The 22,599-nt window shown below is 38.2% G+C and overlaps 2 protein-coding genes and 1 long non-coding RNA gene across 3 annotated transcripts in view; 1 reads left to right on the top strand and 2 right to left on the bottom strand.

The window, feature by feature from the left end:
• The window catches only part of LOC136268200 (uncharacterized), a 356,730-nt gene that overhangs the window by 264,354 nt on the left and 69,777 nt on the right, over window positions 1–22,599 (top strand). The window lies entirely within an intron of this gene.
• On the bottom strand, window positions 812–2,645 carry LOC136250932 (uncharacterized). Its single transcript, XR_010698833.1, has 4 exons — window positions 1,860–2,645; window positions 1,774–1,811; window positions 1,486–1,711; window positions 812–1,432 (listed from the first exon to the last, which is right to left on the bottom strand). It is a non-coding gene; the product is annotated as an uncharacterized lncRNA (long non-coding RNA).
• On the bottom strand, window positions 17,175–18,835 carry LOC136247331 (cytoplasmic dynein 2 heavy chain 1-like). Its single transcript, XM_066038957.1, has 3 exons — window positions 18,320–18,835; window positions 18,043–18,261; window positions 17,175–17,327 (listed from the first exon to the last, which is right to left on the bottom strand). The coding sequence occupies exons 1-3, from the start codon at window positions 18,833–18,835 to the stop codon at window positions 17,175–17,177; spliced, it is 888 nt and encodes a 295-aa protein (XP_065895029.1).

Below are 22,599 nucleotides of genomic sequence, written 5' to 3'. Positions count from 1 at the left end.
TTAGAGGCCCCCCTAACAGTCAAAGTATTGCCCATTTCAGGCCCGTAGGCAGAGGGGTTCGGACGAACCGCCCTCTTTTTGTAAGGTCCACAATTCAATGGTGCATGCACTACACTCAAAAAGATCGATATACTCTAATAGAGCAGTCAAGTATTCTAATAGAGCAGTCAAACACTCTAATATAGCAATCAGTTACTCTAAACACCTAACAATTCAACAATTCTGTGCTAAATATCACTAAATTACAGTATTTTGGCACATATTTTTAGAAATTGTGTCTGGGGGGTATGCCCCCAGACCCCCTAGCTTGCATGCTATGACATGTTTCAAGCACCAACACAATACCAGACCGAAAAAGGTCCAGTTTTTCTCTGAAAAGAATCCTGGTTACGGGCCTGAATTTGTAGGACTTTTGTACATTTATAAGCTTGTTATGCAAAACAGCATGGACTGCACGGCTCTATGTAGCTATGCTAACTACACATGTATGTATGGTTGCTGTTTTTGCAGCTTTATTTCTATCCTAGAAGTGTCTGTGTAACTTATCACAGGAAAAGTCACTGATGAATAATATGCAAGATTCCACAGCAAATATGACTGTCCACATACCCTGTGGAATTGGTGGCCAATTGAATACACTATAGCAAGTAAAATCATCTATGGAATCTATTGCAATACTTACTGTAAAATTGTTTATAGAATCTGTAATGTATTTTTCTGTGACTCGTATCACAAATTATCTGACAAATTATTTATTGAATTCTCTATAAAATTGCTGAAGAACTCCCCAATAGCATTTCCACTGTTAAAAAATTTTTTTTTCATGATAAGAAACTTTACAAAACTAAAAATAGTAGTAGTACAAGTCCTGCGTCAGTACTGTAGCTAGTCCTGCTAGTAGTAGTAATCTGTAATCAACAACACTTCTGCAGTCTGTTACATCAACAAACATTCTGTCTGTTACAAATGTTCATCTGTTTAGTATTCATCAACAAACATTCCATCTGTTTAACAAATGTTTTGTTTATTTAACAAATGCTGTCTGTTTAGTAATCAACAAACATTCCAGCTGTTTAACAAATGTTTTGTTTATGTAACAAATGTTGTCTGTTTAGTATTCATCAACAAACATTCTGTCTTTTAAACAAATGTTCCGTTTATTTAACAAATGCTGTCTGTTTAGTAATCATCAACAAACATTCCGTGTGTTTAACAAATGTTCCGTTTATTTAACAATTGTTGCTGTTTAGTAATCATCAACAAATGTTCTGACTGTTTAACAAACGTTCCTTCCGTTTAGTAAACATCAACAACTGTTCCGTCTGTTTAGTAATCATCAACAACTGTCCTGCCTGGATCATCCAAAGAATACTTCACATACGAATCATGATTGTTACAAACGTGTGGCTCATCTCCATACATACTCTGTTTCCTGCAATGTAATATTATAATCAGCATAATAGATATTATTTAATATTAACTCACGAAGTATAGACGATTGAAATCCTTCTTTGTTCTAGCTTGTTTATTCAAGAGTATTAATTAGTTCTCATTTGGGCTATTATAAATAGACAGAGACTCTTGCTTGTATTCTTTAATGGAACAGCTGACGTTCTGATACCTTCAACAACTGATTTGTACACTGCAGATTAAAGCATCTTTTCTTGACATTTTGTATATAGACTACACCGAACAGATCTTGTTTGACTGACTATAATAATGACATACGTATACTATGCACACACAATAATATGAACTGACGTGCTTTCTTACCAGAGGAAGTGGATCCTTAAGTGGGTTAGCACTACGACCTGAAAATTTTATATTGTGACAACCATAAGTCAGGTATTAGTACCCACCTGTTGTTGTTTTTTTGCTTCAATGGCAGACATCCACTACTTCATGAAACAGCAAAGTTACCACGGGTCTCCAGAAACACTGTCAATTCTTTATAGCCAAAGCCAATAGCAGGATTACCATCAAACAATTGGCAAGACTATTCACACTCACAACACGTGCCAGTTTATCTCGCTCGGTTCACTGATATAAGAAAAACCTGTGAAGTCTCCCTCACACAATCGAAAATTACGCGTACGTGGCAAACTTGAAGAACACTCTCGTTAAAACCAAACAGCTGAAATCTTCTCTCAAACATCCACGTCTTCATTAGGCCAGGCAAGGTAGATTCCTTGTTTCCCATCAGCGCCCGCTTGTACTGAAACACTGCCGCCTCAACTTTCATTAGGAGTCCCTCTTTTCACCGTATCTCATGTCCCCCTTATGTAATCACCGGAAGTGACATCAGTAAACGTCACTTGGTGATCACGTGACTATCTTGGGGTGTTGCGCAATGCGCTACACTCTCCCAAGGGTACCAGGTAAGTTCATTTACTTCGTTTTATATGATGGGATGCTACATTCGATCGTGGTACTCTATAACTAACATTTGCATGACGCTTGTTAAAAAAGTGAACTTAGAAATATATTCAAAGTCGAAAAAAAAAAGTTGACTAAGCTGGGAATCGAACCCACGGCCTTACCAACCCTAACGTTTTCTAACCACTCAACCACGAGTGCTATATACTTCTGTTCATAACAAAACTTAAGAACTATTTAAGCTGAATCCTGGCCTAACCCTAACCTAATGATCTACTACATGAATCCCATTCGCTTCAGCTACTACCCGAATCCCCTAATCCCAAATTCACTTCAGCTACTACCCAAATCCCTAACCTAATCCCAAATTCGCTTCAACTACCTAGCCTCTTACCTGATCGAGAATAATCTGTTGATTGGTTTGATGCCACTTCCTTATATTACGTAATGGGTCATGAAAGGTGGTGAAAAGAATATTTCCCAACTTTCATTATTGCGCTCTCTACGTAACACGCCCTTTTATTTACACGTGATGCTCAAGTTTTACTAGGAAAAACGGTTTTCCGTCTTTATAAGAAGCTCCAGCTGAACTATTTCAGCATAATGAATAATGAATAACGACCGTCCGCCCGCATTAAAATTGAGAAAGTGGCTGATGGGAAACAAGGAACCTACTTTGCCTGGCCTTAGTTTGAACTAAGTTCCCGCCATTTCTATCACGTGGTTACTGCCATGGTAACGATCACATGAATTGCTACGACGCCTGAAGTTTCTGTGGTTCTGGGAGCCTTTATTCATGTGGTGGTGGTTTATGCAAAGAGCAAGAAGACGTTTTCATATTCTTCAGTCTGTGCAGAGACATTTCAGAGTATTTAGAAATGGAAGCAGGGAGATGTTTCACAGGAATGCTCTGTGCGCATGCGTATAACCTAATTATAAGACTGGTGTGCATCCAGATATAAAGGAAATGTTACTACAGTACTGAGACAGAAAGCCAATGCAACACTGAGAAATTACTTTTACACGAATCTTTATTTATAACGACAGTTTGGACAACCGAGCAATGAACCATACAATGTTGTCAGTCGGCATGCATACTTGATGACAGTGTTAAAAATTTGACTATGGTGTGGAGGAAAGTCAACAAGTAGCTGATATTGATGGTAACTGATCAAGCTATTTTGTGATGTGAGCAAAATATTGAGCAAAGTAAGTAAGAAAAAAAGAATTGCTGGAAAAAAAAATAGGTGGAAAAAAAGCAAAATAGGCTCAGCCCTACTAGCACATTATTTATAAAAGTTTCTAGTGGATTGAAGCCCAGTATATATTAAATGTGCTAACTAAGCCTGTGCCTATTATGCTTTTGAGCAATGCAATGCTCCAAAATTTCCTCTATTATGCTCCAAATATGTTCAGGTGTGCCCCATTATGCCTAAAATATGCTCTTGCAAAATTGCATTTGACTGCTCTATTAGAGTATCTAATACATCTGTGAACTTGCAGTGACTGTTCTATTAGAGTATATCGATCTTTAGCCACTTTTATGTTCACAAGTAGCTCTAACTCCGATTTTTACTGTTTTAATACACTATCCCAATCTGGATCATGCAAAATATGCTGAGTTTCAGTTTCTCTGATAGCTAATGCACGAAAATTTGCCTATTATGCTGGCATTATGCTCAATGCTTTTACCTACCTATTATGCCCAAAATTATGCTAGCATAATCGGCGCAGGCCTAGTACTAACATGGCAGCTGGTTAAGTGTGTACATGTGCTCATATTTCATCATCAATTGCATTGTAAAAACAAACTTGGTAATTAGTGTAATAATTATAAACTTCAGTAATTTTCTGTGGACCAATCTGCTAAATGCTAATTACGGAGTTCTAGTGTTATGTTGGACCAGCTATATCCTTAGGGTTGCAACAAACTGCTGGTGCCTGCATTAATGATTGTCATTTGTACAATACTTGTACTTTATTAATTAAGCTTTGAAGTTTCATAAAGTACAGTTGTGTCTGATATTTAACTGTTAGGTATGCATGGGGGTTTGTAACGCTTGTGTTTCACTATTACGGTTATAAGTATATACGTATATTTATTGTACAAAGATATTAATTGCATAGTTCATGGAAGTTACTATAATCTAATCCAAAACAGCCAAGCTGTAAAAAAAGAGTGCGGCCCTGAGAAAGGCTATGGTGAAAAAAAGATGTGAAATCCAAGGTGGCGGCCAAGAAATGGCTGTGATGGTAGGTTAATGGTAAAAATTTTAATAATGACAATTCAGGTAAATTTTGTGAAGCGGCACAAAAATTCAACTGAATTGTCGTTATTAAAATTTTTACCATTAACCTACCATTACAGCCATTTCTAGGCCGCCACCTTGGATTTCACATTCTTTTTCACCATAGCCTTTCTGAGGGCTGCACGCCTTTTTTACAGCTTGGCTGTTTGGGATTAGATTTCATTTCTTTTTGTATTTGTATACCCCAAAGCCGGCCTATGGCCAGCTTTGGGACTTTTTTAACCTATGTTTTTTTTTTACTACAGGAAGAAGAAAAGATGAAGCAGATGTACTTTAAATATTTTATCAGTAAATGTACAAATTATATATATATAACACATATGTGACCGGATTTGCGAAAAGGGGCCTTCCACACACATCCAATTTGCCAACTTTGACAATTGATAACTTCAGATTGGAAAGAGCTATTGCCTTGAAATTTGGGCAGTGGTGATTTCTTTGCAGCTGAACACTCTACATGATGGTTTCTTTGTAGCTGAACTCTCTACAAGGTAATTTCTTCTAGCTGATCTCTCTACAGGGAGATTTGTTTGTAACTGAACTATCTACAAGGTAATTTCTTCTAGCTGATCTCTCTACAGGGAGATTTGTTTGTAACTGAACTATCTACAAGGTAACTTCTTCTAGCTGATCTCTCTACAGGGTGATTTGTTCGTAGCTGAATTCTGTACAGGTGATTTGTTTGAAGCTGAGCTCTTTACAAAATGGTTTCTTTGTAGCTGAACTCTCTACAAAGTAACTTCTTCTAACTGATCTTTCTACAGGGTGATTTGTTTGTAGCTGAACTATCTACAAGGTAATTTCTTCTAGCTGATCTCTCTACAGGGTGATTTGTTTGTAGCTGAATTCTGTACAGGTGATTTGTTTGCAGCTGAGCTCTTTACAGAATGGTTTCTTTGTAGCTGAACTCTCTACAAGGTAACTTTTCTAGCTGATGTCTCTACAAGGTGACTAGTTTGTAGCTGAACTCTCTACATGGTGGTTTCTTTGTAACTGAACTTTCTACAAGGTGACTTCTTCTAGCTGATCTTTCAATAGGGTGATTCGTTTGTAGCTTCACTCTCTACAAGGTAACTTCTTCTAGCTGATCTCTCTACAGGGAGATTTGTTTGTAGCTGAACTCTCTACAGGTGATTTGTTTGCAGCTGAATTCTGTACAGGTGATTTGTTTGCAGCTGAGCTCTTTACAGAATGGTTTCTTTGTAGCTGAACTCTCTAAAAGGTAACTTCTTCTAACTGATCTCTCTACAGGGTGATTTGTTTGTAGCTGAATTCTGTAACGGTGATTTGTTTGCAGCTGAGCTCTTTACAGAATGGTTTCTTTGTAGCTGAACTCTCTACAAGGTAACTTCTTCTAGCTGATCTCTCTACAGGGAAATTTGTTTGTAGCTGAACTATCTACAAGGTAACTTCTTCTAGCTGATCTCTCTACAGGGTGATTTGTTCGTAGCTGAATTCTGTACAGGTGATTTGTTTGCAGCTGAGCTCTTTACAAAATGGTTTCTTTGTAGCTGAACTCTCTACAAAGTAACTTCTTCTAACTGATCTTTCTACAGGGTGATTTGTTTGTAGCTGAACTATCTACAAGGTAATTTCTTCTAGCTGATCTCTCTACAGGGTGATTTGTTTGTAGCTGAATTCTGTACAGGTGATTTGTTTGCAGCTGAGCTCTTTACAGAATGGTTTCTTTGTAGCTGAACTCTCTACAAGGTAACTTTTCTAGCTGATGTCTCTACAAGGTGGCTAGTTTGTAGCTGAACTCTCTACATGGTGGTTTCTTTGTAACTGAACTTTCTACAAGGTGACTTCTTCTAGCTGATCTTTCAATAGGGTGATTTGTTTGTAGCTGAACGATCTACAAGGTAACTTCTTCTAGCTGATCTCTCTACAGGTTGGTTTCTTTGTAGCTGAACTCTCTACATGGTGGTTTCTTTGTAGCTGAACTCTCTACAAGGTAATTTCTTCTAGCTGATCTCTCTACAGGGAGATTTGTTTGTAGCTGAACTATCTACAAGGTAACTTCTTCTAGCTGATCTTTCTACAGGGTGATTTGTTCGTAGCTGAATTCTGTACAGGTGATTTGTTTGCAGCTGAGCTCTTTACAAAATGGTTTCTTGGTAGCTGAACTCTCTACAAGGTAACTTTTCTAGCTGATGTCTCTACAAGGTGGCTAGTTTGTAGCTGAACTCTCTACATGGTGGTTTCTTTGTAACTGAACTTTCTACAAGGTGACTTCTTCTAGCTGATCTTTCAATAGGGTGATTTGTTTGTAGCTGAACGATCTACAAGGTAACTTCTTCTAGCTGATCTCTCTACAGGTTGGTTTCTTTGTAGCTGAACTCTCTACATGGTGGTTTCTTTGTAGCTGAACTCTCTACAAGGTAACTTCTTCTAGCTGATCTCACTACAGGGTGGTTTCTTTGTAGCTGACCTCTCTAAACGGTAACTTCTTCTAACTGATCTTTCTACAGGGAAATTTGTTTGTGGCTGAATTTTCTACAGGGTGATTTCTTTGCAGCTGAACTCTCTACTTGGTGGTTTCTTTGTAGCTGAACTATGTACAAGGTAATTTCTTCTAGCTGACCTCTCAACAGGGTGATTTGTTTGTAGCTGAATTCTGTACAGGTGATTTGTTTGCAGCTGAGCTCGTTACAGAATGGTTTCTTTGTAGCTGAACTCTCTACAAGGTAACTTTTCTAGCTGATGTCTCTACAAGGTGACTAGTTTGTAGCTGATCTCTCTACAGGGTGACTTGTTTCTAGCTGAACTCTCTACAGGTGATTTCTTTGCAGCTGAACTCTCTACATGGTGGTTTCTTTGTAACTGAACTTTCTACAAGGTGACTTCTTCTAGCTGATCTTTCTACAGGGTGATTTGTTTGTAGCTGAACTCTCTACAAGGTAGCTTCTTCTAGCTGATCTCTCTACAGGGAGATTTGTTTGTAGCTGAACTCTCTACAGGTGATTTGTAAGAAGTTGAACTCTCTAAATGATGGTTTCTTTGTAGCTGAACTTTCTACAAGTTAACTTCTTGTAGCTGATCTCTCTACATGGTGATTTGTTTGTAGCTGAATTCTGTATACGTGATTTGTTTGCAGCTGAGCTCTTTAAATAATGGTTTCTTTGTAGCTGAACTCTCTCAAGGTAACTTCTTCTAGCTGATGTCTTTACAGGGGCACTAGTTTGTAGCTGAATTCTCTACATGGTGGTTTCTTTGTAACTGAACTCTCTACAAGGTAACTTTTTCTAGCTCATCTTTCTACAGGGTGATTTATTTGTAGCTGAATTCTGTACAGGTGTTTTGTTTGCAGCTGAGCTCTTTAAAGGATGGTTTCTTTGTAGCTGGACTCTCTACAAGGTAACTTCTTCTAGCTGATGTCTCTACAAGGTCACTAGTTTGTAGCTGAGCTCTCTGCATGGTGGTTTCTTTGTAACTGAACTCTCTACAAGGTGACCTCTTCTAGCTGATCTTTCTACAGGGTGATTTGTTTGAAGCTGAACTCTCTACAAGGTAACTTCTTCTAGCTGATCTCTCTACAGGGTGACTTGTGTATAGCTGATCTCTATACAGGTTTCTTATTTCTAGCTGATCTCTTGAATTCTCTTCAGGGTGACTGCTCTATTAGGATGACTGCTCTATTAGAGTATCTCGATCTCGCACTTGCTGCACCAAGTTGGATTTCGGTTTTCTGTTGACCATTCCCATTTCTCCTCTCCATTTCCTTCCCATTCTAACTTACCTAGAATTACAAACAGTACCACTGACACTACCATACAAGTACAGACAAATGATGGAGACAAACAGACAATACAATACCTTATTTGACTGGTGGGATCATCAATAGCAGACAACATAACATATCAAGTGACCCATCCATCAAACTGATCTTGTTGATACTCCTTCAGCTCTTCCTTCAGCTCACTAACATTATGTTTGAATGATGCAAACCCTCCCAGATCCTCCAGCAGTAACGCAGCAGTCACTAAACTCTCTGTAACCTACAGGGAGAACAGAGAGACATGTGTGTGAAAAGTACAGGGGAAGAACATACATTAAACATTTATTTTGACAATATGATACACACTGCATTGAGTTTACTTGAAAACAATGTATGTGGGATGCAGTACAATCACAGAAAAAATTCTCAAAGCTGCTTTCTACATATGTATGTATACAGCAGGTATGTAATTCAGCTGCAAAACCACAATAATCACGCATTCTATGGACTCACACACAGACAAACAAAAACAAACACGCACTCACTTTCACTTCTAATTCTCTGCCCCACACAACGTTATTCCCAACCTCAGGCAGATTCGTGCCAGTGGAAGGGGCTGCTTTGTCTGCAGCATGCCTACCACTGGCAGTACAGCTTGTAAACTCCTCCTTCAGGGACTTGACAAAACTCAACAACTGACCCAACAAGGTCTCCCTGTTTATCCAAACAATACAAAATTATTCATACAAGGAAAGACGACACCAGCTCCTTGCTAACGGATGGTCTCTTAATCAATTCCTTGTGCCTCTGGAACTCTCTCAGCAACTATAGAAAACACAGTACTATGCTAGAGTACTTCAACCCCCTGATTGTAGAGCAATTATTAGAATGAAAGCCAGAGATCATTTTGATGTCTGGAGTCTCTTTGTAGTGAAGGAGCTTGGAGGCAGGTAGGTAGAGACTTGTGGCTAGCCACCAGCAAATCACACCCACTATTCTCTGGGATATTAAGACACTGAAAGCTTTATGGTCTTTGAAGTATGAACCGCTTCACAGTAGTGTTTATTCTTCAAAGACATTTGCTTCCAGTAATGAAGTAAGTGATCATGAGATTTATGATGTAATGTTTTGCACAAACACACTGTGTTAAGTTCACCTCTAATCAAATTTTGTAATATTTTCACTGGCCAAAAAACCCTTTGCATCATAAAAAACAGAGTTACATGTTGATACTGTACTTTATGCTTGGTGACATTTTTTTCCAATTGTAGAAGATATGTATAATTACAATATCTGTAACATTACATTGAATTCACAATATTATTACTATCAAGAGTTTAGTTGACTGTGAAAGTTATTACATGCCTCTGAGGCCGTACACAATGGCATGTATTTTGATTAGCAGTATGGACAGTAGAATCCATGCTGTAACACTGTCTTTGGAAGGAACTATATACTTAGAATTAGCTATCAGCCATAATTTACAGGTGCCTTATGGCTGCAATTATTAGCAGAAAGCCTTCATATGCAGCAGTTTAAAGGCCATAGAGTTCTAATTTGGTAGAATAATAATGATGACATCAAATGATGCAACAATGTATCAGAGTGGGAGGCATGAATATAGTTTCCACTTGAAGGTATGTATGTCGCTTAAAGTAAATTTTTAAAAGGTGTGAATGTATACATCAAAAATCATTATATGTATGCATGTATACAGTGAAACCTCTCTTAACAATAATAAAACTAACAAATTTGTAATAAGCTTAATTGATTATGGCTCCTCATTTATCCACGATGACATAACTAGTTTGTTTTGCAAGTCAAATTTGTGACCCAACTAGGGAATGGAAAACTCATTGTGTAGCACACATAACTCATTGTGTGGCACACACAACACGCTGGGTGATATGGTAAGTGTTTGCTACATGTGTAACTCTCTATATGATCACATCTTCACATTTGTCTGTGGTTTAGTTCCTGGAAGGATATTCAAAATCAGGTCTGCTTACAACAGATGCTTGTACACATAGGACTTTAGGTAGACACATGTATTGCTGCACAGGATGTGCATCAGTCCCAGTAATATTGACAGTACTCTATTCCAAGTACTATCATCTTACATAGTGTCACTTACTGCATATTTGCCTTACATGTATATGTACACCTGTATGCATATAATGTTACTGCATACAACATTGTGTGTTCACATGTTACATCATAACACAGTTAGTGTGTAGTTATTCAGAATCAGACAAACTCATACAAGAGGTACACAAATGCTACAAATGATCTGAATGTGTGATGATAGCGTCATTAGATGGCCACCGAATGCACAACATGAACTAGCATAACTCGATAATGTCTAAGGATATGGGCTTGATTTTTCACTGTTTGATGTCGCTCCAGCCCGACAGGTGCCTTTTGGCATACTGCAGTACATACAATGCATGCTATGGTTTCACTACATTTGATGGGAATTACCGATTGTGATTGCAGAGGTCCTTTTCCTAGTGTTCTTCATTTTTGATGCTGTGTCAGTGTAACATAGCTGAAAATGGATATATAATGGCCACTTCACTAATTCAGTAATTGATAGTTAGGTCAGACGAAAACAATAAGCCTAGCACCATTCCTGCTGTTCTAATGCGGTATGTGTGGGTTCACCAGTCATATGTAGTACAAACAAGTGTAATACAAAATTAATAATTGTAAGTTCAATAAGGGATCAGAAAAAAAGTAGTGAAACTAGGGAGGTCACTTACACCTGAATTAGGGATTGGATGTCCACTAGTATTATGATCCCTAATCGAACTTAAAAATTCTTAATTTTTCACTTTACTTGGGTATATAGGGTACATGTATAAAAAATCCACCTCCCTTGCTTTATAAATATACATATATATATATAAACTAAATGTTAGTGCTGCCTAGGTTAACAAATTACTAATGGAAACTTTCTATCTGTCCACAAACGGCATCATGTACAAGTTTAATGTAGGCTTTAATTTATAATGAACAGCACAAACTTCCACATCCTTCTGTTTATTGCACAGAGTTGCTCTAGACATCTAGGAGGTTGTCCTGAGTACAAGGACATAAACTAAGCAGCTGTGTGTAGATTAATAGATAGAAACGTAAGACCATAAATTATCAAGTGTCTATTTATTTAAAAGGCTCAATTCAAATAACTGTTTACCACAGTATTTCAGCAGTGCATGCAACTCTGTGCGTTTTCCTACAAAGAAGAGTCCCCAATTTGATACTTAAAGTTCCACTGTATACATATACAGGTAGCTACAGGTTCATAAACATTAGACAAACAAAGTACCACCATACTGTGTCATATGGGTTAGCTACAGCAGATAAAAATATATTATTATTTATGTAAGCACAGTACAGGTACACAAGTGCACTTCCTAATCAAATTGATAGGTAACCAAGTGAATCCGGTCTAATGGACTTTACATGTAACACAGAACCCATAGCAATGCTACAGATATGTGGAAGTGAAACTTGATCCCACAACACAATCACTCAATATAAAAGAGCAGCAGATTGCAGTGTCCTCAAGTTTGTGCTACTGTAACAATTTTAGGAGAGTGAAGATGGCAAAGAGTTTCATGATGTTGATGGTGTTGATTGGAATTATAAGCTGTGTGATCTATCAGACTGAAGCTCTTCCAGTAGCAACTAGTCCAGGTGTGTGTGTGTGTGTGTGTGTGTGTGTGTGTGTGTGTGTGTGTGTGTGTGTGTATGTGTATGCGCGCATGTTTGTGTGTGCGCAACTGCGTGTGTGTGTGTGTGTGTGATGTCTAGTGTAAGTTTGTGTCTGTAGTGTGTGTGCATCATGCGTTCATGTATGTGTGCATTTGTCTGTGTGCTTGTAACCAAAGTGCTACCACAAATGTACAAATGGCTCGTCTTACTCATTCTTCAGATGTAGTCAGCACAACTACACTATCACCAGATGGACCAACTGACCCACCCATGTATTTTAACACAAGTAAGTAAATGACAGATACACATGTATAAGCTGTAAACCAGCAAAGATAAAACACACACACATAAGCATAATACAGTATTGCTTTGTAAGTGAAATTCAAAAAGTGTATCCTAGGTATGTTACACCTACTACAAAATTAATGCACATTTATGACTTTCTCTTTTCCTTTGCATTACAGAAGCAGACACATCAGATGATGACTATGAATTACCACCCAAAAAGACAACAGGTTAGTACCTGACTTATGCATGTACTCAAGTACAGTAGTGTACAGTAGTGCACAGTAGTGTAGCAAGTGTACTACACTGCTGTTAACTAAAAGACAAGATGGCCGCATGTAAATTTATAGCATTTAAAGTTCAGCAAATAAGGTATTCAAAACTATTCTATATTGGTCAGGAGAGAGTTGTCATGTCGTACATGCAAATTACTATGCACTGTTTCAATTGCTGTACCCACAGTGATACATGTCATGTACAGAGGAAGTATGACACACTCATGTGAGCTCCTAGGATTTGTAGAGCAATTAAAAATCAACTTTAGGAGGGTTTCATTGAAAATTAGGAGCCAATCGAGAGCTTTTCAATGGCATGATGAACCCCACTGATTTGATATTAATATATAGGATGATTGAAGATGTCACACGATGAAGAGCTTACCACATGAAATGGAGGGCAAACACCAATAATAGAAGAGAATAGCACTGGAAATTGTATTCAAGGTCTCTATAATCCTATAATTTAGGCATAAAGTTAGATTAAGCATCAGTTTTGAAGTCAAAACATGCAATTTACATGAATTCTTTTTGATAGCGATTAACGTATGTTGTACCTCCTCTGTGTCATGTACACATATACTACGGTTCATTCTGTTTACATTTATACATACATATAGGATCTCCAAACTTCATGAGGCTTGGTTAGACCATGTGAACTGGATCAACAAGTTGAGATCATTATCAACAAGCCACAATGTATCAACTCAAACTTCACATATACACTATATGAATATGTATATACATGTTAAATAAAATTATGAACAAAAGTGTACTGCACTTGTCTTATTATACTAGATGAATAAAAAATTGAATATTTTAAAAGGGGAATAGGGATCGCTGAAAAAACCATGAAACAAGAAGGGATCACTGGGGTGGTAATGTAAACCACAAATCCCTATTTTTTCTATGTCTTTAGTTACATGCTCTGTCATTTTGAGATGAATCAAAATAGGAATTTGTGGTTTACATTACCACCCCAGTGTTCCCTACATGTTTCATGACTTTTTTCAGCAATCGCTTCTTGTTTCATGTTTTTTTTCAGTGATCCCTATTCCCCTTCTAAATATTCAATTTCTATTCATCTAGTTTGTGTACTTTTTATTAATCTAGCAATGGATTTGGTTCAGAGGCTCCATGACTGCTCTATTAGAGTATTTAATCTTGGTAACCCACCCACATACAATAATCACGGAGTGAAAAACCACAAAGTTTTCAGCACGGATTAAGCTTTCTGGCCTATATAAAGATAGATTCTATTAGCAGCAAGCAGCGCACACCAGAAAACCTAACTCTGAATGCAATCTTGTAAAGCTTCTCATGATGCATAATGATGTTTTGGCAAGGAGAAACGGCCCGGTTTGGACTGTTTCCATCCAAAAACGAAATCAAAAATAAGTCATGGACACGCACATTGATCCATTCAGCAAGCCTTGCTACTTTTTATCCCAGGATTCTCCTTGTAAACTTTGCTATACAGGGTACCTGTGAAAGAAGAATAATATTGTGAACACTAATGCCATATTTAATAGTTATACCATGGCCAAGAGGGATTTTCCTGATATATATGCCCAAGCCTGAGGGCCGCAGGCCCAAGGGCGCGGGCATATATATCAGGCAAATCCAGAGTGGCCATGGTATAAGTAATATATACCACTCTGGCATGCTCACCTAATAGGTGAAGGAAGACAAACCTGCATTCACCACATTACTTTTATACAGAGGTTTGCAAAAATCGATTGTGGGTTTAAATTGTGGGCACAAAAAAGAAATGATTGTGGGTTTCACTGGTTGTAGTGATACCATTTTAAACCAAATAATCACTTTGTGGATGAATAAAGTTACCTAAGGTGCTAAAATAAACACTTAGACATATAGGTTGTGAATGTTTGAGGCATCTTTTCGTACAGTTGAAAGTACTCTGTTGAAAAACAATCCACATTGCAAAAATGATTATTTGGTGATGCTTAGTAACTGAACTATGCAATGCTGACTCATTCATTTCTTTTTACTTCACAACAATGCCCCTGACTAAATCAACATGTTTAATTCAAACCCACAATGCAAAACTTTAAGCATCTCTATATAAATACTCAAAGGGAACTGATGCTTTGTAGCTGCCTCAGCATCAAAGGCAGTTGTGGTCAGGGCTATATCATGATATTGCCCTAACCACAGGGCAATATCTAGATATTGCCCTGTGGTCAGGGAAATATGTGATATATACCCCTGTGATTTCCTTTGATCTGAGGTGTCAAAGTGGTATATAAACAAATGGGCAAATTTCAGTTTTGTCTAAAATGCATGTACTGTTTCCTTTTCACTCGATACTTACTAGTGGACCTATATTCATTGCAAAGAACCATTAGAGGGTTGTTTTGAGTTGAAGAATGCAAAAACATGGGCGATCCCTATTATGAACCCACTATCGTGGTTCATGATATATATTCCTGTGTTTTTGCTTAAGTATACATATTAGTGGGAACAAACTATGTTTGTACGTCTTTGAAAATTTATGCATCTAATACTGTGGAATTTGATATTTATAACAAAGATTTCAGAGAGTTGTCATTTCAAAACACAATATGTACTGTTCTAAAGACCTGTTCAATGAATAAAGAATATTGATATTTATTGACAGCAATATCAGTAATTTAGAAGTAACAAAAAATAGTCAATTTAATCCAATCTTCTGCTAGCTGCTGTATCTTCAGTAGGGCTCAAACGAATATTCTACTATTCGAATATTCGGAGAATATTCGAATATTTGAATACCATTTCTGGTATTCGAATATTCGTTTCAAAGGGAATACGTAACATCAGTGTGTAAATACTTGGAATTCTTGATCCTACATAAGCATATCTATGACATAAATGATCAAATCATGTTGATTCTGAATTGTATTAAAGAGACATCTTGTACAACAGGATTATTGATATCTCGTCCATATATCAATGGTGAAAAAGACTATTCGAATATTCGGTAGTTGTGAATAAAGAATATTCGAATAGTAAAAACCACTATTTGTTTGAGCCCTAATCTTCAGCCTGGCTGTACTGAGTCCTATCCTCTAATCGCTATTCACTGGCTATAGACAGACTGAATTCCTATCAAAAGGTCCTTTATTCTATCTTTTGACCTGTCCTATAACATCACTTTTGTAGATTCTAGGTCATTGTATAAGTTTCATCTACACATGTTGATGACTCAGTTTCTGTAAACAACTTTTAAGGTTATCCTTTTCTTCATGTACGTACTTCTACCAATTCAGAGACCCAACTTATGCAAAAAAAAGGCATTGCTACATAAACATGAAAACCAAGAAACTTAAATGTACAGTGAAAATTTATTGATGGGACCACCTACTGATCTCAATGATGAGATGCCCCTATTAATGAGGACAATGGACCTTATCCGCAATGGCGTCATAATTGACAAAATGGCCGTGTTTAGTGTGGGTACTTCGTATGTAATCACTAAAATGAGGTTTGTTTGCAGATTTCATGACATGGAACTATTGGATAATAAAGATAAGGGGCTAGTTAGCATTATGTGGCGATGCAAAATAGTTCCACCAAGACTTAAGTTTTGGTATCAACACAAAACCACACGCATTTGTCTTGTAATTAAGTATGTATGCCTCACCTTGCCCCTTGCTGCAGTATGTAAACATTAACATAGTGAACCGCCATCTCTCCCAATACTCTCTGTACAAAAGTACCCACACTATTGGCCACCATTTTGTGCTTTGACGTCATTGTGGATAAGGTCCATAGCAGTGTTATTAGATCATATGTACTAGTTGTGGTCACTACAAGGAACTTAAAGGAAGAGGTCGTATTAATGAGGTGGCTGCTAAGTGAATGCATTCACTTAACCGCAACATGACCAGCTACATATACCCAGTGGGCCACCACAAAAACCTTTACCAGAAATACTTATGTATGTATGAACGTACACTGTAAACAATGCAGACATATCTCACCTGCTGTGGATGAGCATCAAGTTTGCTCAACTTTTGCTGTAATTTTCCTTCTCCGCTGGCCCCATGCCTTGTGTGCACTGTGCCACAGCTGCAATCCAAAGTGGTTGTGTGTATAAGTTATGATGGAGTGGGTTGAGGCAAGCAAAAGGAGTGAATGCGGACACCAACTGTAATTCTTGCTGCTCCTCAGAAGATAACAATCGAAGAAGTTGCTCATGTAGTGTACGAAGGGATAACACCTGCATCAACATAACAAGAATAATGAAAGTGGGTTTAAAAACAATTATGACATGACAAATGAAACATTGAGTCATACAAAATAGTAAAACATTTTAATACATACCAGTGTAATAAGCGTGATGAATACACACGTTACTTATGTATACAGTACATATACATACGTAGATCTCTATGCACTATGTAATAAAGTGCATGTGTTATGGTCATTTCAAAGCAATGGTGACTGGTTTAGCCACAGCTGATCAGTGTATACAGAACCTATACAGTTCTAAAATGCCTCTTCTAGTCTGTCAATTAGCTGCTGCAGATTAGGGCTGCTGAAGTTCTTCCCCTTCCAAGGATGACTGGAGTAGTTCTTCCAATACTGTAGTGTCAACATCTCTGCTGCTGATGACCACTTCTCACACACATGTACTCCATCCTAGTAGAAGTGACACTCAATAATTGTAACTGTACAGTACAGCACAAACACAATGTCATCTCGCAAGAGTGTGAACAATTAAAAAACTCACTAAGTAAAGGGGCATGGCACCCATTTCACTCACGAGCATTCATAACACAATGAAACGGGATGAACACCCATGAGTGAAACATGTGCCATGCCCTTTAATTAGTGAGTTATCTATATCTAATTGCTCACATTCTCACAAGACGACGTTGCGTTTGAGTGGTACTGTACATGTATATCAACTTGGATCTGACCTGGATGTGACCCACTTCAATCACAAGCATCAAGAGCCATGTGTACATTTTGGATGTTCCACTAGTATTTAATATAAAAGCCAGGGCTGAAACAAATACTACAAATACTCAGATACTCGCTAACGATTTTGGTACTCAGATCGTTAAATTGGTACTCGAGTACTTGTTAAGATCATGTGACCCTGATCATGTGACCCTGATCATGTGACCCTGATCATGTGATGTATTTGTCATCAAGTGACACTGTGAAGGCTGTGGAGGTCACTACATGCATGCATGCATGCATGCACACACACACACGCACGCACGCATGCACGCACACACACACACACTACATACATATGTACATACACACACTACACTACACACACAAATTTAAAAAAGAACTCACTTGTAGGTTATTTCTAATTTTAGTTAAAAGCTAAATTCCACACATCCAGAACACCTAGCTTTCTCTGGATAAACCGTCCAACAGAATCACTCATAACTTCCGACATGTGTTTCATACGCTTTTCAGGATAAACTGGTTCATGTTCAACCTGTTTCCACAGATCATCCAGTGCATCCTGTGTGACTTCAACAAGCTCTAGTGCTTCCACAAATGACAGAGAATCAATGTTAGTAAAGCTGTTAGCAACAGGCTGAAGTAACTCCTGAAAGTACTGCCCACGTTCTTTTATTTACAGCCTAGTGCCTGATGACAGCACCAACATCACTCCAGAATTTGTATTCATCCATTGGGGTGAGTATTCCAGCCAGACTGGCATCTTCAAGTGATTGGGTTGATGCAGACGCATCAAGTGCAATAAACTGGTTGTGTTTTCTAAGTGTGCTGCCTAAGCCTGCTTCTAGTTCAACCAACAAGCTTTGTAGCTTAGGATCAATGGTTTTGTTCCAGTGAGAATCTTTCAGTAAAACAGGCCCAAACACTTTCTGCACAGAATGATACAGTGTGTCAATGGGAAAGTCAAGCATTGAAGAAACTATGACATTAGAATGAAGGTTGTCTGGATTAATAGTTGTGGGTCTGAGTTTAAAGAAAATCAGCCAGTTATAACCACCAGAAGCATTGACAACATTTGCAGCATTGTTACTTGGTTTAAAACTGTTGTAGACTTGAATGAAGCAGACATCTTGGGTGAACTCAAGGCGGGCTGCAAGCACGGAGCAATTTCCATCATCAAGAAAGGCACTCAACTCAACAGAATCAAATATGTGTTTAATCATGCTATCACCGGGTGCTGATGCTGAAGAAATTACAAATGGTGGCCAAGACGAAATCTTTCCTGGAGTCACCTGACATTTTTCACTATAACCAAAGATGATACAACTGGTTACTAATGAAACACAACACACTTATGCATACCCAAATGTACACAAGCATACATACTGTACTTACACATGCATGTTCGCACGCCCACACATACTTACTACACACACGTACACAAAAAGCAAAGCCTTTGGCTACTACAGTCACACCTACCTAGTGAACCGCCATTGGGACATATGCACACTACTCAGGTGTTGAGTTTGCAGCAAATCAAAGGCAGGACTAGTAACCTGCAGGAGGCTGTACCATGTCACACAGGTGAAGGCTGAAGTCTCACTTGGACCTTCACCTGTTATGTGAAACATGGTCAGTTGGCATTTGCTTACCCAGTTAACACCAGGTTCCCATCTAAATAGCTGGGTAGGCTGGAGTATATAGTCAGACCCTTTCTCCTCCCAGAGTGGCAGGTACATGACACCAAGTGCATATCACTTGGCTTATAGAACTTGTACAGGCCACACCTATGGACTCCAGTGTATTATAAGTGACACTAGTCAAAATAACAAATAAAATATGATGCTACAGAAGAAAAATGTATCAGAAAGGTGGATTATATCTAGGAATCAGCCAATGTAAGCACAAAACTAGTATCCCAGTGAGTGTGAAATTTAACACTTGAGATTGGGTGATGCCCGGTAGTAAAGGAATTGTAAAGTACATGTGAAGCCGTAAATGTGGACCAATTCTACCCAATAGAGGTCAGACATGTCCAAATTCACCATTAGTTGATTTGGTTAACCCTTGTTAGAGCCAGCTGCAGGATAAGAAAGAAGAAGAAAAAAAAAGGAAAAAATAAGCTAAAATATACAGTTTGAGCGGTATGGGACTTTTAAAGCCTTACACATGAAAATGATAGGACCAATTCCACACAACAGTGACCCGACATGTCCACACTCACCATTGGATAACCCTTGTTAGTCCCAGCAAAAGTAAGAGAAAATAAAGGAGCTAAAATATTATGCAGTTTAGCTAAAATATACAGTGTGAGCGGTATGGGACTTTTGAAGCCTTACACATGAAAATGATAGGACGAATTCCACACAACAGTGACCTGACATGTCCAAACTCTCCATTGGTTAACCCTTTACTAATTGTTATTCACAGAGAAAAGTTATACTCAGGCAATCGCATCTCCAATAAAGCACACCATGTCCGAGTGAAATGACTTACTAGTGTAACGTACAACAAAGCTTTTTACCTGTCTCCTGAGCTCAAAAACAATTTCTCATGGCCGTAATATCCCTGTGAGTGAGTTTTGTTTATTCCCGCGAAGTTGTCATTAGAAACTGACCTGTGCTCGAAAATGGAATAGAAAGGGGTGGAGACGGTGTCGCCTATGATGGTAGGTATACTACCATTACTAATGGAGTGTTTGAGTTTTAGCAAGGTGCATGGGCGTAGGTACGTGATGGGGAATCTAGCGTCTCGCTTGTGTAAAAAAGTAAATGGCGGGCGGCGCCAAGGCTATAGTAGTGGGTCTGAGGTGTATCCCTTGATCGCAATGCATTTTTGAGAAAATGAGGCATATAGCCTTAGGCAGTACTGTAATGTATGTGTACCTATCTCTGATGTTCATGAAATTGCCTCTGATACATCATGGCCAATCATAAAGCTGCTTCAGATTCCTGCACTCTGAGATTCCTGTGTGGTTTTCTGCCATGCATCACATGCAAAAATGATCACATGATCCACCACAGTAAGGCAAAATTGGATACTAATTGTGCATACGATAGTACAGGAATGCCAGTGTTTAGCTACTAGAACATGACGAAACTTATGACTTCTAATTTTTAACATTGCACTGAAAAAGGGACTTTGGTCTTTGCTTAAAGTAATGAAGCACTTGACCTTCCCTACAAGATCACCATAGATCAGTGAATCCATTATTAGCATTTTACCTCATGTTTGAAATGAACTTGATCATACCTACATGTCTTGTTACCTTGCCCACTGTCTTGTTAAGAACGTGTAGGGTGCTTTGAAAACTGTACTGGAAGAGGGTCATGGCCAATATAATATTACAACGCCATTTCAAAATTTAAAAAAAAAAAAAAACATTTTTGCTGCTATATCAACATCTTATTCATGCAGCAATACTAAAACAGGGAAAACTTGTTGGAAGAATTAGAACAATAAAAATTCTATACTCCACATTCATAAAGACCATCAGTGATTTGGCATAAATGTCATAACTCAAAGTGGAAGTCTGGCAAGATAAATGATTTTTACCAAGATGCTGTTAGACATTACAATTTTGCTTTTTGTGCTGTAGCATAGAATATTTTGCATCCACGTGTGTGCTATGTATTGTATGCAGTGCTTAGTTGTGCAGATTAATGCAATGCAATGCACACACACACACACACAAAACACACACGCACACACTACATACATACATACACACACACACACACACACACACACACACACACACACACACACACACACACACACACACACACACACTATTCTCATACTCTTTGCAAACAGTTATATTACACTATGAACATCACACAGACTACACACATACCACACAGCAATGCTATTTCAGATGTCTAATACAATACAAAATACATTGTAAGATATGACACTGTGTGTTTGAAGCTTTGTGTCAGTAGGCATAGGTGTATCTTATAACATACTTCACAATCACTGCTATTTTTAAAATCATATTGCTGTTAAACTGATAGAAAAGTTGATGGGTTGGCTTACTCTACTCTTCATTGTTATCCTTACTACAGGCAGTAAGGTAACATTACTTCACTGTTCTGATCAACAACTACCAGCTAGTGGTGGTGATGACTTCCAACAAATCACTTCCCTACAATATTGCCTGGTTGATGACTGTACCATCATGATGATCGATACTGGAGAGAAACTGGACATTTTCTACATTACTGATAGTCTCATTGTTACTACCCCAACAGATGGCCACACCTCCGTGGTGATTGCTAAACAAGAAAAGGAGTTGCCTTGTGCTAAACCCAACGGTAGGGCAATAAATTACCACTTTATTCTGGTAGTGCTGTTTTCAATACTAATAGTAGTAACCAGTGGTTACATTGCATTCGTTCATATGCTGTTCAAAGAGCTGCGTAATCTATTTGGAAAGTTATTAATGCTTTACAGTATTACCAGTGCGTGTACATTTGCTGCCATTGTAGCCATGCAGCTTTTGCGCTACCAAGTGGCATTTGACTCACAAGAACTGTGCTATGTCACAATTCTTACATTCATGATAGCCAGCGTCAGCCTCGAGGTGTTCGCTACATGCATCATCAATCACACTGTATATGTCATGCATTGCACCTACAAGTTAAAGCCAGCAATATCAAAGGAGAAGTCAAAGCACCATTTTAGAGCCTATATGATTTATGAGCTTGTAACGATGGTGATTGTCGTGGTCCTTGTTATAACTTATGATGTGGCTACTGGCAATTACAAGGAAACAATCCTACCAGATGGTCACTGCATTTTGCATCTGTATGACATCCAGGTCTACGATACGTTTCAAATAGTTGCTCTATCTACCAGCATCAACAAGGTGATTCAGATTGTCCAATACGTGGCGTATTTCTACTACAAGTATCAAGTGAGCAAGGATCTTAAGGATGCTTCAATCCACAACAAACAGCAACAATGTCTTTTTCATAGGGTTACT

Source organism: Dysidea avara, chromosome 1 (assembly GCF_963678975.1).
Source record: "Dysidea avara chromosome 1, odDysAvar1.4, whole genome shotgun sequence".
Classification (NCBI taxonomy): Eukaryota; Metazoa; Porifera; class Demospongiae; order Dictyoceratida; family Dysideidae; genus Dysidea; species Dysidea avara.
This window is presented reverse-complemented; position numbering and strand designations above follow the sequence as displayed.